The sequence below is a fragment of the Falco naumanni genome, chromosome 8, assembly GCF_017639655.2.
Source record: "Falco naumanni isolate bFalNau1 chromosome 8, bFalNau1.pat, whole genome shotgun sequence".
In the NCBI taxonomy this organism is placed as follows: Eukaryota; Metazoa; Chordata; class Aves; order Falconiformes; family Falconidae; genus Falco; species Falco naumanni.
Window position 1 is genome coordinate 51,991,350 of NC_054061.1, and position 16,882 is coordinate 52,008,231.

The following is a 16,882-nucleotide window of genomic DNA, read 5'->3' on the forward strand; positions in this document are numbered from 1 at the left end:
TATGGCAATGCAGCATAACTCAGAAGTGAAAAGCTATCTTCTACCTATGCAGCCATCCATCCACTTTAGAAAAGCAACAGCTGGACTAAAAATGGCCCATGTTTGGCTGGATCTTGATTTTCTGCCACCATCTCCATCAACACCTGCACACGTTTGGTACCCAGTACAAGAAGACCCCTGAATTCAGCTCTAAGCAACCAGTCTGCAATGCACATGTCTAATGCTCTGCTGGTGTGGAACCAGTATGCTGGTAATCCTGTTAGTAATGGCAGAAGCTCCCTCTAGGAAATTATAACAAATAGTCTTAAACAATTCCTTTTGTTGACAACTTTATCCAAGAAACCATCTTCCCTGGAGACTTCACTCAAGTTTTGACTAATCCCTCCTTCCCTCAGGAGCTCTTTTGTTAAAGGAGATTGTAGGCAAACCCCAGGAATGACAGGTCTCTGTAAGCCTTGGATCAGCCTCTACATTCTTTCAATTGTCAGTCCCCATCTGTCCTGTTTGTACATCAATCTTCTGGTCCAGGGATCTCTCTATTAAGTGACACATGGCTGAGTTTATTCTGCAAGTCCAGTGTCCAGACTGTGCTGTTACATCTTCGTTGCCAAATCAATCTTTCTGACATTGCTTTCTGAAAAACAAAAGGCAGGACATCTGCACATTTTCTTTCTCTTCTACTGAAAGGTGATTTTAAAAAATACACCCCCTGCCCTGACCAGACTCTATACTCTCAAATATTTGGCTTCCTTTTGTCAATATCAAGGGTTATTTCAAAGGTCCTTGGTGTAATGGAGGTAGAATCTGTTCCTATTGCAAAGGAATTCTGTTAGGATAAAAATCCATGGCCCAAGTCCTGAATCAAAAGGAAAAAGAAATCCTCATTACAAATATTCTGCAGGGCTAGTGACTCTTTGCTTGTTAACAGTTGATTTAAAACAAGCTCAAATCTTCCTGTAGATTCAACTACACTTAGGTAGTACAGTAGCACATACGTGCAGTATTTATCTGCATTTTGAAAGGCAGAATGAGAATGGAAGCAGATTCCAAGGATCCATACATTCCTCCTCAGCAGGTAGAGGGAAAGAGGTGGAGTAGGGTAGAAAATGGATGGAGTGTTGGCATGCTGGGATACATGCCTGGCACTATGTCTTCCCTTCCTGAAATGAGGAGAACAGAGAGGAGACTGTGATGTTGTTTTGTCCCTTGCTGCATTGCTCAGGGCCCATGGATTCATGACTGAGCCTGGTATGTTTAGCTTTTTGGCTTTTTCTGTTTTTGTAACTTAACTCAGGTTGGCCAATGAAGGAAGGCTGGCCAGTTTCATTATGTTCCCAGGAAATTCCATTCTCTCATGTGCCAGCGTGAGGCTGTTGTGCTTTAGATGCCTATCTACCTCTGGTTAGATTTGCAAAAGCATACAGAACCCCCTGCTTTCCATCCGTAGTCTATTAAAATGACAAAAAAATTATTGTTTCATTTATAATCTTGCTTGCACGTCTGAATCCAGATGAGTTTTTTAAAAAGAGAATTAATAATATGAACACCATCTCTTACAGAATGTGTTTAACTTGAGTTGACAGCTAAGCTTGTTTAGTATGTTTTGTAAGCAGATTAAAAAGGACACGATCACTTTGAGGCCAAGTTAATACAAAAAAAATGTTTAAGAATATCTACCATTTTCATTATTTCACTATTTTAAATTATGTGTTTGTGAAATACTCCCAAAATCAGTTAAAACTGGCCAAATCCAAGTTTGTTGAACATTGAAGCATGAGTGCCCTCCTCAAGTGAGTTGTCCCAGAAGCTTTAGTGGAACTGACAGCCAGCTTTTTGGACAGGATTAGTTCCTTTCTGATCACAGAAAGGGAACAGTCTGCACTTAGCTGAGCAGGTGAGTGAGGAATGTATTCAGGCTGCCTCCAAACCCCAATCTGCTCAGAGGGCTGGCAGTGTCAGGTCCTTCTTGAAAGGACTTGAGGCTGTCCTGTCTGCCTGCTGTTGTCTACATGATGAGGGCAGATGGGGTAAAGAGAGGCTGTGAGACCAGGCACTGAGTGCTGGGACCTGATGCTATAGCAGGTACGTGCCATCTACATCCATTTGGAAGCACAGACGGGTAGCTGAAGTTTACCCTGCTATCACAGCTAGGTTGCCTCTTAGCTTGGCAGACAATAAGACAGGCCAACTAATTTGGCCTCAAGACCCATTTCCAGGTCTGCCCAGCAAGCACAGACCCAGCTGGTGACACAGACTGGACACATGCTGTTAACAAATGCACAAAGTAAACAGAGACAGGATATAATAAAAGGGTATTTTCTGATAATGTCTTTCAGCAACAGTGATTCTGAGTGATCTTTTGGTCTTCTGTAACAAAAAGGAGATGAAAAATGTTGATGCTGAAGCATCATTTTGAGGTGTCATACTTAAATAGTGACTAATTAAAACCTAGAGTGTTACTAGCCAAGGAGATTTTGCCTAGCTCTGCTCAGGTTCTATTGTGTGTGAAATCAAAACAACTAAGCTATAAAATGTGAACTTGGTAGACAAGGACAAACAAAGCAATTTGGTCAGTTTAAGCAATGGGGAAATGAAGCAATATTTTGACTGGGGAGGCATCAGAGGAAAGGGCATTGCGGCGAGACGTGGGAATATGATGAAGAAAACCCAAACCTCCCATGATACCACTGAGCATTGTGCATTGGGAGCCATTGACTTTCTGATCTCTTCTCTCTGAATGTGAGATTTCTCACTTTGTCCTCAGCCTGGGATGCGGTCATCCAGCCCTGGGTATCAGTTCTGTTCTCCCACCTTCAATACACAAAGGAATTAATGCGCTAAGAAGGGTGGCAGCAGCTTTGACAGTGGGCATTATGAGCTTACTCAAGAATTAGTCGATCATCCCTGCTTTCTATCAAAACTTGCTTGAACCTCCTGTGAGACGGCCTTTTCGGTAAGAAGCAAACAGGTCACAGCTTGCAGGTTGCAGTCACACTTGTGGAACTGTGAACACTGATTGTCCTGTGGAAAAGTCACATTAAAGAAAAAGCTACAAAATGGTCCTTTTCCTCTCTGTGCTACTTCCCTAATGCTCTCCTGTGACATTAGCCACAATATAAACTAATTCAGGATCTTATTTCTCATAGCTCCATTCCTTCTAATTATTTTTTGGAAAATGGTTTCTTTAATCTAGGCACCCTTCTCCAGAAATCTCATCTATGGTTTCTTTTCTTTTTTCTTTTTCTTGGAGTAACCAGTAAAATACTATTTGGTAGAACAGTGGTAGGAATGCAATCCGCTAATCAAAAGGATTCAAATGGATCTACACACTGCCAAGCTCTCTCCTTCCCACCCAGCGGAGGGGGAAAAAAAGAAAAAGAAAAAAGAGATAGGGCGAAGGCATGGAGCTTCTCTCCTTCAGCAATCTCACAAATGCAAAACCTTCCACTCCAGTGACTCCTCATTAACTTACCAAATCTGACAGTCTAATTATCGTAGCAGCTTCATGCTTAGAATAAATAAATACTAAAGTGGGTGTTTAAAGAAATTGAGCAGTGAAATTCAGTCATCTAGACAGTCAATAGAGAGTTTATTTTAAATTTTTATATTCTTATGTATTTATATCATTTTAGGAAAGATAATGAGATAGTTGTCTTTCAGGCTAATTGAGTTCCTAGGCTCATGGTTGCTTGCTGTCACAATATCAAACTTAGCTTTAACTTTTGTGCCTTAGAAATCTGATCACTACACCCCCATTTGCTCTTTTCTGCTGATAACTGGGTGAAGGCAGAAGTATACCTGAGGATGGGAAATGACTACATGGGAGTTCCAGTCCGGATGTCTTTCACAGCAAACAAGACAAATTTTCTCAGATTTGCATTTAAGAGTGTTAAAGGGAAAATGGAAGTTAAGAAAACCTCAGATATAACTTGCAATTAGACAAAATACAGAAAAATGTCTGCTGACCTCTGATGCAATAGCATCTGACTCCATGAAGGGTATTAACAGCACTCCCCTCCAAAAGCACTTCATCTCCGTGAACAATAAGACCTTTATAGAGATTCTCTGGCCTGAGATCAATAGGAGTCAGAACATTTGATCCATGTCTGTAGGACTTTGTTTCCCTAAGTCATGTGGGCCAAACTTTGTGCCAGTTGTGTTTTTGCAAGAGCATGAGCTGGGGAGTGAACAAAGGGAACCTTCCTTCTTTTCCCATCTCCCCCTTTGCCCTGTGCTCCTACGCAAGGCCCAGCACCTGCCAGCACGGTGTCTGCTCCAGGCCAGTACCTGGGGAAGAGTTTAAGCAGGGCAGCATTTCCAGAGGCCTGTGCCCTTGGCACGCATCTGCTGTGATGTTGAAATGGCTCTTTCCTGGGGTGGTGTCTTAATGACAGAATACAAAACCTCAGTGTTCTGTCAGTATTTACAGAAGCAGACCTTCCACCAGTATGGACATCAGTCTGGGTGGAGTGAGGGTTGTTTTTCCTGAGTTAAGTGAAGATTTGCTTATCATCTCACAGAAGAGAGTGCTTCTGGGTCAGGAGTGACAGCTGATGTGCTGCTTAACACTGAGTTTGGTTTATTCCCTTATTAAGACACATAACAAACCAGATTCATACACCTGGTGGGAACTTCACTTTCTAGGTGTCTGTATCCCATTTGCAGTAAAGGATATCCACTTGCTACATACAGAGGTGGTGGAACACAGAGTTAAAAAAAGTTTGACTATATAAACCTTTTAGCTATGTAGGAGAACCTGGGGAAACCAGCCAACCCAAACAAGATGTCCATGAAAGCCAGCTCTTCTTTATACGTGCCCTGTGGTAACATCTACCAGTGCTGGCTAATCCCAACAGTGATGGGATTTTTGGTAGGCAGTGGCTTGCAGCCTTAACCTCCTCACTGCGTATGCTTGTTTTGCATTAGTTTAGATGCAATAGGCATTAAAATGACAGTGCTCTGTCAATATCAAGCTTGCCTCCTCCTCCTTGTCTCTGAAAAGATATAGTGGGCTGTTTTAAGAGAAACAGTACAGCGTCATCACCATCTGGCACACTGGTTTTGAGTCGCTGGGAGGAGGTAACGACCAGAGACCAACTGTACCCAAAACAAGCAGGTCCGTTCTAGTCAAAGCCAGGATCACATCCACACAACATGCAGTCTTCCTCACAGAGCACAAATTGGACTTGATGACTAACTGCTATGCCGGTGGTATGCCCAGGGTCGAATATCTCCTGAATTGTGAGAAAGGTCTACACTGAGCCTGGACATCAGGCCGGTGGGGATAGGGTCTGAGGTGCCAGCTCAGGCCTCCCCAGCCCATATGCCTCAGTTGTTTGGCCAAAGTTCTTGTTGAGTATGTTTTCTTGGTGGTGCACTGGTGCTAACCCCAAATCCCACTGCTCACCCGCCCTGCTTGCGAGCCTACTCTAAAGGATTTGAGGGCAAAAGAGAGGGAAAACAAACCAAATCTATAACTAAGAATAATAAGCTGCAATTGTTACTGTGTCTGACCTGTCTGACAGCAGAGTGAGATACCTTCTCAGAAGGCTCTTTGCACTTCAGGACTGACACTGAATTGAGAGCGCAGCTCATGCTTTCTTGATTCGAGAATCTCATCTTTCTTCCTGAAGTGATTAATTGGACAGAAAACATTCTGTTTTAGCAGGTGCCAAAGGGTTAGACTGAAGTTTTATCAGAGCTGCTGTAGTGCAGGGCTGCATTGCACAAAGATAATAATCTCAGCATTGTCTTAGCCCAGAAAAAGGGCAGCAAATGCTCCAATTTTACGAAAGGCCGTCACCGTAACCCCTGAGTCTACTAGCCACAGTGGAGAGGAGCTGAAGAATTCCCCACTCCTCTCCTCCATTGCTATATCCAGAGCTGCTGGTGGCATGTGTAGAATTAAGGCACCAGGATGATGGGTGGGGTTTGAATATGGGCTTTAGCAGCCCCTTCTAGAACTAGAGACACACGAGTGAGCAGCCGTAGGAGAGGCCCATCTGTGGACCAGCCGCACTCAGGGGACAGACAGCCTTCCTCTCTTACAGCATGGGCTGTTCTATTTTTTCTAGCACTTTCCATCCAGATGAGCGTAAGCAACAGCAACCTGTTCCCCTCTGAAGAAGCAGACCGCCAGGAAGGAAAGAACCCCGTGCTCCCTCTCCCTCTCCCCAGGGGCAGCACCCAGACTCTAGCCATTAACATTCCCCTCAGTAATCAAAAACATGCTGTTTGGGGGGGTACTTATCTTCCAAACACTGATTTCTGCAATTATTTTTTCCCAGGAACTGGCCTTTGAAAAACATCCTCTAGCTTCCAGCTTGTCATAGCAACTTATAAAAAGGACAGTTACAGATACAATTATTTCATAAAACTAGAATATAATTTCTTGCAGGAACCTTTTTTTTTTTCAAATGTTGTTTCCCCTCTTACTCTCTAACACACCCCTCCTCCTTTCACCTTTCATCTCCAGTTCATTCTTTGCCCTTCTGCATTAACTTTCTCCTTCAGATGATGAGGACTAATAGCCAGCATCCCCCAGAACAAAGTGGGAACAAAACATATTTAAAATCTGCAGTGTGTTATCATGGCAATGAGAATTTTCAAACAGTTAAATTCCAAAATAGTGTAGGGCCGAAGTGACACAAGTGAACAAATATCTTATGTGATTACGGCAATAGGGATGGCTACATGGGGAATTATTCAGAATTGCCTAATTTTTACAGGCTTAATGAGTCACTCATGAATACGGTCTTGCATGATCATACTGTACTTGTTTCAGCTCTGTGCACTTTGATTCTGTTCCCAACACATTTGGTGTTATGATAACACCATGCAGCTTCCTGTCCAAAAGGTACTTCTCACTGCAATATGGGGGATAATAAATACGGGATGGTGCATAAACCCAGGTGAAATGAAACTATACCCTCTGTGGCAGCAAGTCGGAGAGATTGACACATTATGCCAATCTGTTTTCTCATTCCTTCTATTTCTCCTCACTCTCTCCCTTTTTCTCACACTGTCTGTCTCTGTACCTGTTTTTTTCCACACTCTCTCTCTCTCTGTCTTGGCACTGACACTTTCATCTTCTCCCTTGGGGATTGGAGATGTCACTGCGGGAAGTGCTTGTCCGCCTCTCCGGCAGCAGCAGAGCCCTGTGGCTTTGACAAACCTCATTTAATTGGGAGGAAGCCAGGAGGGTTTGAAAGAACTGAAACATCCACGAAACTCCTTTTATCAGGCATAATTTAAACTCTGCATGGAAAAAACCCTATATGTATAAAGAAAAGTCAACTTCCCTCCTGCTGTGCATGCTCCCCTCCTCCCCCCCCGGCACAGGCAGGCTCCTGCGAGATTCCATCTTTTCATTTTTCTAAAAGTGTCAAAGTAGATTTGTGCTCTGTGGCTGGGTGAACAGAAAAGGAATGCAGATGTCTCTCACTCATGCACATACACACACAGAGCACCTTCTGAAGGGCAGCGGTTTGGGAGAGATGCTAGCTGGCTGCTCCTTCGCTTGGGATGTGTCGCAGGAGACAGAAATTAGGTTTTCAAATAGCTTGACAACACAGTCCAGGAAGGCTTCTTAATTGTCCCAGTCTTAAAAAACCCCACCAAACTAACTAGTGTAGTGGGTGCCCAGGAAGCAGCGGGGAATGTGAGGGCTTTCTGGCCTGTTGCCCAATAGGAGGGAGCTTTTCCTAGTGAGGAACAGAACCTGTAGCTTGAGAGACCCTTGTGTTTATTGTCAGCTCAGGGCAGAAGAGGCAGATCTGTGTGTACGCAGCTGTGTGCTTAAAAGAAGGGAGCAAGGAAAGAAGAAAATACAGCAAGTAAAACTGAGGGAGAACTGGTGCGACGGGGTACAAGGAACAGCTGTTGTCTCTGAACATCAAAAGGGAGCAGGAGGAGCGGTCCAAGGGAATTGGGGCTAGCACACCATGCTGAGCAGCTGGGAATTCAGGACATCAGGAGGGATGAGCATGCGAGTTACGCTGAACACACAGTGTGAGCCAACCCAAGGGAAAGCTTGGGGCCCCTGGAGTTACAGAATGGGGGAGAAATGACCTGTCAGAGCATATACACCTCCTCTTTGTAAATGCGCCATAGCAGCAGCCCGTCCAGGTCTCCTTCTAGTATTAACACTGTGATCAAGTGGAATAAAACAGAAAAACAATGTCAAATTTGCAGTGGGATGTAAACTTCACAGCATATGGGTTTGGGGAGGTAGGGCAGGAAGAAAAGAGAGAGACATGTGGGTGAATGGCAGAGACTTCCAAAGTACAGAAGAAACTCATAATAAATAGCATGCGAAGCGGTTCTTTCTTGGTGAGGTGAAATAAAGAGTTAACTTACCAGCAGGAACCTCGCAGAGCTGAGGAGGCAGAGGGCTGAAGAAGCCATGAAGAAGCACATATTGTGCAGAAATCCAGCCTCTGGGGAAGGCTGTAAGCATCCTGGAGGCCAAATCAGCCACTGCTGGCACCCTGCTCAACCTAGGAAAACACGAGAAAAAATAGCATAGGAGATGAGCACAAGACAGAAAGCTGGAACCAGAACTTCACCCAGCTCTTTTCAGAGCTTGAGGCAGAGGTAGTTGGAGGGACACAGGGGACCTGGATAAACCCACCCCAGCTATATAGCTTTCCAGGACATTTGCTTTTCCATGTGAGTTTGATTATGCTGGAGTATATGCATCCAGGATTTCAGCTCTAACTCATGTTTTCAGAGGAATTTTGAAAATAATTTTTTATTTTGTAAAAAGAGTGTTGTAAGTAAAAGGGAAAATGCTGCTGGAGAGACTATGTTTTACATGTTGTAACTGGAATATCAGAGGCTGGTATTACCAGTTTACAGTGATAACGCAAGTGCACAAAATAACCTGACTGGCCCACTGAGCCAACCAAAGGTCAAAACTAAAAAACTAAAGAAATTACCATTTCTCATTTTCCTACCCTAGTACCAGTAGTGCAACTGGTTGTAAAATGAGTTGGGGATTCATGGAGATGAATCTGTTTCTCAGGATGAGTGCTTAAATGTAATACACACATGCTCTGTGCCCAGCAAATACCAGTGCCAAGTGGCTGCTTTCTAGAGGAGCACACAGCTGGGGACAAGGAAGCGGAAGAGAGAAAACAAACCAACAGGGAAATAAATAAAAATAGTCGTTTAGTTTTACAGCTTTTACTTTGTTTGTTTGTTCTGATGATGTTGCAGCATCAGGAGGCTCATTGGAGCAGGGCCTGTTGTGCTTCCTCCCTTGGCCCCCACCAGTGCTTCCCCTCCAAGTGACATCAGGTGCCGGAATCCCCCTGCCCCTGCCCTCCCCCTCCCTACAAAGCACATTTGACATACTGACATTTTTTTTTTTTTTTACGAGATAAAATATATTAACAAAAAACAAAAGAAAAAAAACAACAACAAAAAAAAAACGGAGAAAGAGATATCCTGAGAAACAGATTTATAAAAGGTATCTGGCCTCACTGTGGTAGGTAACTTCTGAATTCTCACCTCCAGCAAAATGGCTTGAGCCCCTTCCGCCTTGGGGAGCAGGGACTGGTTAGGGAGCCGGAGCATCCAGCTTGAGGCTGCTTGCTAGAGCTGCACCACAGGCTGCCCCTGCCATGGCAGGATTGTACTGGGGGCTCTGCCCCTTTTGGTCCCTGCTGCTGCGGGCTCCCGCACTGGGCAGCAGCAACATGGTTCAGTGCTTCTCACCATGGCTCAGGCTTCCTGGTGGCGGCCATACTCTGTGCAGAGCTCCCCTTTGATTCTTAATTGGCCAAGGAGATTCATGGCTGAGTGGTCTGTATGAAGCAGCTCTTTCCTTCTCAAGAACCAAGCATGCCAAGGCAGCTGCTGAGCCGTACCAGCATAAGGACTGTGTAATGCAGAGCTGGTGCTGACCCACATGCAGCCCAGAGCTGTGCCACAGGGGCACTGGGGCCAGCCTGTTGGTTATAAGGCTGTGATGGGGCCTGTCAAGGGACTATGGCCAAAAAGCAGAAGTGCAACACAGAAGCATTGCAAGGAATATAGTTATTTCTTTGTTCAGGCTGAGAGAGGATTTGTTCTGTTCCAGGACCCGTTATCAGGGTTTAGGACATGCTGAGCTTTGTGTGTCTGAAGATGTGTGTGACAACAGCTGGCATTTCAGCAGCCTGTGCTTTCCTGAAAACTTGTCTGGGAAACCCAGTTCTGAAGGGCAGCACCCTTCACTCTGAGCAGGGCTGGATCCCAAGCAATGAGCTGAACAGATCATAAACAGCAGCAGAGAAAAATGTGGTTATGTCCTCAGAGCCTATTTGATTCTTGATCTGTGCATGAACACAGTCCTCAGGACAAATCCTGTCTAGCAATTTCCTACCTATCTAAAAAGTCTGTTGTGTGCCACAAAATCAGTAGGGGGGAGGGGGTTTAGATTTAAATGACTCTCTGAACTAGGTTAGGGCACTTTGCCTGGTTATAAATTTATTTCACTGATACATATATACATTATGTATATGTGTGTGTACATATGCTTGAAAAATCCTTCCTTCTGTTAGCACACTAGGGAGTGATTGAGTGGTGTTGGTGTGTCTGGTCAAGCCGAGGTATGTAACCGTGGCCCTAGTGTCATAGCTTTTGACCACTGAGGAATGTGATTTCCCCCCTTCTAACTAATCACAAGATTATTTCATTGTCTTGTGAAAATGCTGTCCTAGCATGTCCTCCTTACTGCTGTTGAGCAACATTCCTACAGTCTGTTTCCAGAAACAAAAATGGGTACAGTGCAAAGTCTGTCTTCAGTCTGGGCAAGGGGGCCTGGGAAAGTACGACCTTCTGAACTGAACTGTGTCCTGCAAAAAGCTGCTCATAATGTCATTGAATCACTGCTTATCTGAGAATAATCACTACTCCTCTGAGAATAATAAACCCACTATGTGCCTACCTCCACTGCAATCTCTTGAAATCAGTTGCTTAACTGACGTTAGACTGCTTGTTACTACAGAGCCACCCTGCTCTTCCTGAGCTTGCCAGAAGAGCTCATTTCAAGTTAAATGATTACATAAAGAAACAAATAAACCCAGAGGCGATTTTGACATTGCTATTATAGGTAGCTTACCTGTCACAGATGACTCGGAGACTCTGAGGTCTCCTGGAAGCAACCAGTTCTAGAAAGTGTAATATGCAATCACAGGTTTAAATGAAAATCAAGCCAAAACCCATTCTTTGAGTCCTTACAAAAAACGAGTACTCAGAATTTCAAAGGGCCCTATAGAGTCTGTCATCTTAGTATTTATAAATATACATGATTCCTATAGGATTTGAGTACCAGCATTGGTGTTAATAAGGCTGTTCCAGTTCTGTAACCTTTTCCTGTCATACATCTGTGAATATAGGCCTTGGGCCTCCTGTTACAGTGCAAGTCTTAGCTTTGACTTCAATAAAAGCAGTGTCAGCCCCTAAAGCCTTCACATGAAGAAATCAGAAAGATGTTTGTGGGCCTGAATCCCCAGCAATTGTCTTGCCTTACCAGGGGGCTGCTGAGCTTCATGTATTGCCCTGTGGGCACATGGGGCTTTTCTGCATGGATCTGGCGGAAAGACTGGGGATGGAGCAAAGGTGCTTGGGTCCTTCTCTCTTCTTGCCCACTGCTCTTGCTGTCAATCCCTCAATAAGTTTGTTATCAAGTTAACCATTTTCACTCAGGCTTTGTACTTACCAGACTGGAACTTTGCAGAGTTTGCAATTTTGGGAAGGGTGTGTTGTTGTTGCCATTTTTCAAGTACACATTTCTGAACATTGTGGGAAATGTAGACGAATACATTCCTCAAATGTTTTCTTACAAAGCATGAACTTTCTCAGGCTTAGATATGAATGAACAGCTTAAGCCTGGAAAATTTCCCTGTAGAGCTGATCAACAGAGACATTTTCTTGCATCAGAAAGGCTGTAATTTCTACCCAGTTACATTTTCCTGCACACCATCTCAGACAGCAGAGATGGACGGTGCTCTAGCCATGGGAAGGAGAGCAGGAAGGATGGTGTCAACCTCTCTCCTAGCCCAGCCTGGACAAGCATTCCCCATGGCAGCCAGACCACCAGGAGGCAAGCGGCACTGGTCTGTTGCCAGTAGACTCTAAGCTCAGCTGGGGCTTGTGCTGCACTGCCCGAGAGCATCTGCCCGCCCTGCCTGCCTGGAAGCACCAGTCACATCATTCAGGGACAGAAGCTGCTGGCTGCAGGCAAAGCAGGAGTCCCCTCTGCCTTCACCTGAGTAGCCAATTCCAGAGTGCCAGGCCCAGGGGCTCTGTCACTCAGTGTCTGACAATGCACGGACAATGTGAAAAGGTGCAAATGACTGAACTTTCAGCATTTAACCTTTCCAGCAACAATTTTTTACCATTAAGCTAGGCAAGCAGGTCGTTAAACCTGTCTATCACAGGGTAAGTAACAGTTCACAGCTGAAGTGTTCCTCTACAGCCAAATACTAAGGTAATCACTAAAGCAGTAAATGGCAATATAACTGGGATGGGACTCATGACTGTTCAGGTGCCAGAGCACTGGACTTATCGGCAATACATAGAAGTTATGTATTAGTGACTTGAATAGCCCCTTCCCAAATCAGTCACTGAGATTAACTCTGGCAGAACGTTCCTCTTGGATCACTAGTAACATTTTCTCTGGATCCTCTTTCCTTCATTTTACCCCCTCAACTGTAATAAAAGTGTAGAAATAAATTGCCCATATTGAGTAAAGATGTAAATTTTCCAGGCAGAATAGAAGATAAACAATTTTAAAAATGGTTTGGAAAGTCATAAGATTTTTTTCTATGAGGTAGAAATTTTTACCTCTTCACAGGGCTGGCCAAACACTTTCAGATGTTGTTTCTGCCAGAAAACTTTGATTTGTGAGATTGAAACATTCCATGACAATATATCAATTTCCTTTAATGTTTAATAAAAGTGTCAGGATGACTTAAATATTGTACTTTACTGAAATCTTTTAACATCAATATTCTTTAATGAGTTTAACATAAAAGTTAAAAAATGCATGATCAGTTGATAACAGCAGAGCAAAATATTTCAGTGATATCTAAGTAAAATGTCACTTTTTGTGGAGTGCGCTTTCAGGATTAACATTCCAAAGAGGACATAGGATTTTCTTAACATTTACAGATAGAAATAGCAGCTTGCTTACTGGGAACTGGGAGGAATACCTGAATTATAGTTTTTGCTGTCCCAACCAAGCCTCTTGACTTAAATTTATCACTTACATAACATGGAGATTAATAATTATCTACAAGGGGTAGTGTAAGAGCCAGTGAGCCAGCTACTGCTGTCCCTGTCCAAACACATCTCTCAGTGGAGAATTCTGCTTGAGTGAGGACTGCCAAACTTGCCACTTTGAGTATACAGAGCTTTGATTATAAATGGAAGATATGGGTAAGAAAACAGTGTGTCTCTGCTCAAGGATTTAATGCAGTTAACTAATCCACTTTAAATCAGTTCAGATTAATCTCCTGACTGACCCCATATAGACAAACCCTTAGCAAGTGCTGAGGCCCCATTGTGTCAAGCATGGTAAGAACAGAGCAGTAAATATTTTCCTTACTGTAAGATTAAGACCAATCTAAAATTGTAAAACAATGTAAAGAGCTACTCCTTAAAGGTAAGAGATAAGAAATATTTGGCTATCATTCCAAAAAGTGAATGAACTACTGATTTAATTGTCTTACAATGATGATACAGACATAAAATGATGGGATTGTGTAGGGCTGATTGGCTTTTTTAACAATACAAGTAGATCTGAAAGGTTGCACTTGGGTTTGTTATTTTCTGCCGGTATGCGAGGCAGTGTGTGCTAATGAGGAAATACCTTTCTATATGAAAACCCAGGTGGAAGTGGCTAATGAACTGATAATGAGGCAAGCAAGCCAGAGGACAAAAGTTAAACTTTCCTAATTGATGAAGAGAGAGAAAGAGGATGCCAAGTGCTGCTGGATGAAGGTGCTGGGGTTGCAGGCTCACAGAGAAAATTTCTCTCATTAGTGAAATCTCTGTGGCTGCATGACAGAAGCAGAGCTCTGTCTGTGTGGCAGGCTGAGAACTGCAGCCCGTGCCCAGTGCCAAACAGATAGGAAGTTTCCCTACAGCCTGGCCAGCATATATTGTGCATTAGTTGCAGTGTTGCTCTCTTCCCTTTGGGATCAAAGCCACATGCGGTTTATTATGACAAGAAAAATTTCATCGTTTTAGAATTCAGTTTCCAACCATCCCATTTGTCAAATGAAGCATCAGCATAAGAAGTGAGATTAAAAAAAAAAAAAAAAAAAAAAAGCACTCGGCGTGCAGACCTCATCTGCAGTCTCAAAAATGTCATTTAAGTTTGTGTTTCAGAGCCTGCTGCTTGTTGCCTCCATCTGCTGGTGACGTTGTGGGAACGCAACACATACTAGGAACGAGCAGAAGTTGACTCCGGAAAGCTCCTAAATCTCATTCAGCACAGCAAAGCCTGCAGATATGTGAAAAAGTAGGCTTAATTCAAAAGTCATTGCTGCATCTGAAACAGCCCAGTGTAAAACTTGTGTCTGCTATAGGGAGACTACGTGGCATAGGAAACTTCCTTAGTCACCCTGTGCGATAAACCAAGGAGTAAAGCTAACCCATAGCGAGTTCATCATGTTGTAAACAAATAAGCACTGTTCCCCATTGTTTGGAATCCAAATTTCAGAAAAAGGAAAGAAAAACTAACTCATTACTTTGGGCGCTCCAGTATTCCCAGTTTGGCAAAAGCACTAGCTTAATGTCATGGGCTGTGATTCCTAATCCTTTCCTGCCCTTGACCCCAGCTGTCTAGATTCAAACTTGTAACCATTAATGGGGCTGGATCAAAACACTGGCCTTCTGGTGTCACCAATGGTGTTTAGAGGGGATTTAAACTCCCTGCTTTTCAGCGCAGTGAAATGAACACAGCAGTAGATTAATGCAAGGATTTGAGCTCACACAGCATGAGAGCTTTCAAAAATAGTGTTAACAGAGCTACAACTGCCTCTTTCAGGGGAAGCAAAATGAGGGGAACAGAACAAATGAGCAAACATAGGGCAAAGCCTTGCCGCTATGGGCAGGGCTCCTAAGCCCGGGTAGCCAGGGAGAGGGCCAGTGAGTGCGCTGAGGCATGGGGCAGGAGCTCTCCCAGCCTCTCATGTTCTGCAGGATCTGGCTCTCAAGCCATGGCTGTGGTAAAACCATGCTTCCATGCCCCACAGCTGCATCTAATTCTCTATACCAAGTGTGTCTCCTGCAGAGAGGGGGCGAGATGACAAGCTGTAGGGTTGGCCATGGAAGCGTTGCTCACCCATCCTTCCCCTTCACCTGGGATCAGGCACAGGTTGAGCTTCTGGCAAACTGTAGGCAACGGGCATGAGGCCCATTTCTGAACTTCTTTGTGCAAGAAGGCACAGGGGCATAGGGTGGTCAAATACTCCTTCGCATGTTTCATCCCTTGCCAGGTGCCCACAGAGGGGGCAGGAGAGCTGCTCTTCCTCCAGCTGCTCTGTGTGTGCCTGGCTCGCAGACCCCGCAGCCCATGCTGTATCTCCTCTTCAGGCTCTGCAGCTGGATGTGCTCAAGCCCACAGTAGTGACAGGAAAACATCTAAAGGTTTCCAGCTTTCATTTCAAAGATTCCTACTAACCCACCTGGCCCAGGAACCCTTCCAGTAACAACCTCAGTCTGGGGCTGAGCCTACACTGCTGAATCCAGTGGGAGTTTTGCCATCAACTTCAATGAGAATAGGATCACACCTCAGTGCTTTGTTTTGCCCGTGTTCGTTCCTTGCCTCGGGCAGGAACCTGTTTGTTTGTTCGCTGCCTGCACTCCCTGCAAACATCAATAGGACTAGCTAAAAGCATTCAAGCCATCAGATTTGGGGAAGTGCTCCAAAGTTTGTTTGCTTATCTGAACCATCCCAGGCACTCAGATTCACACAACTGGGCTGAAAATAACCTCAAGAGAGAAGCATTTCTCTCAGGCAGACTCCACAGCTTCCACTCGGGCTGAGCGTGTCCTGAGGGGTGAAACAACACTTGTGCTTCAGGGAAGAGAGGGGAGATGCACAGGAGCATGTGAATGGCAAATATCTTTAAACAAAGAGACTAATTTGCCTTCTTACCAGCAGCCCTATCCAAAACTGATTTGATTTAGTTCATGACTAGGGCAAATAGTCCCACCTTTATATCACTAACTTGCTTCTTTCCAGACTGGTTTGTATAATCCAGGTGTGAGCCAAGTGCTTGGTTCCAGTATGTTGCTGGAGCAGCTTGAAGGCCCTTAGGCAGGCTCTGAGGAGGGGAAAGGGATGTTGCATCTCAAGCTGGCACAGCTACTGCCCCAAACACTGGCTCAGCACCCCTCTCCCATATGTTTGCTAGCATGGTGGAATGTTCCCACAGGAAGGTGTCCTCTAATTCCTGCATTTCTGTCTCCTCCAGCCGCAAAAGGCACCAGCATCACAGGATCACAGCATGGCACAGGTCAATTCTGCCCCACTGGAGTCCATTAGGGAAAATCCATGAAGCCTGAAAGCAACTCAGAGTTGAAAACTGCTTATGATGACTAGACTGGTCTTTACTGGAACTATTTCCATGCTGCCTAAGTGCCTGTCCTCTCCCTCCCAGCCCTGCCACTGGTGTCCTCCCCAGCAGCAGGAGACAACACGGCTGCTCAGACAAACTAGAGCTAAGCGGGAGCCAGTGCTCAGGCAGTTCTGGGCACTCACACATCCTCTTTTGTCTGTGCTAGTGTCTTTGCTAGCATCTTTGCTAGCATAGCCTTAACACTTGCACTTTTAGATTGTCACTATATAGCATCAGGATACCTATCATAATTGCTGAGAGTT

General features: G+C 44.4%; 1 protein-coding gene across 1 annotated transcript in view; it reads right to left on the minus strand.

The window, feature by feature from the left end:
* Positions 1–2,914: 2,914 nt before the first annotated feature.
* The window catches only part of CDK15 (cyclin dependent kinase 15), a 37,109-nt gene continuing 23,141 nt past the window's right edge, over positions 2,915–16,882 (minus strand). The window contains 3 exon segments of the mRNA XM_040604727.1: positions 2,915–3,021; positions 8,359–8,498; positions 11,108–11,156. Of these exon segments, the coding sequence (XP_040460661.1) occupies positions 2,915–3,021; positions 8,359–8,498; positions 11,108–11,156 (296 nt within the window).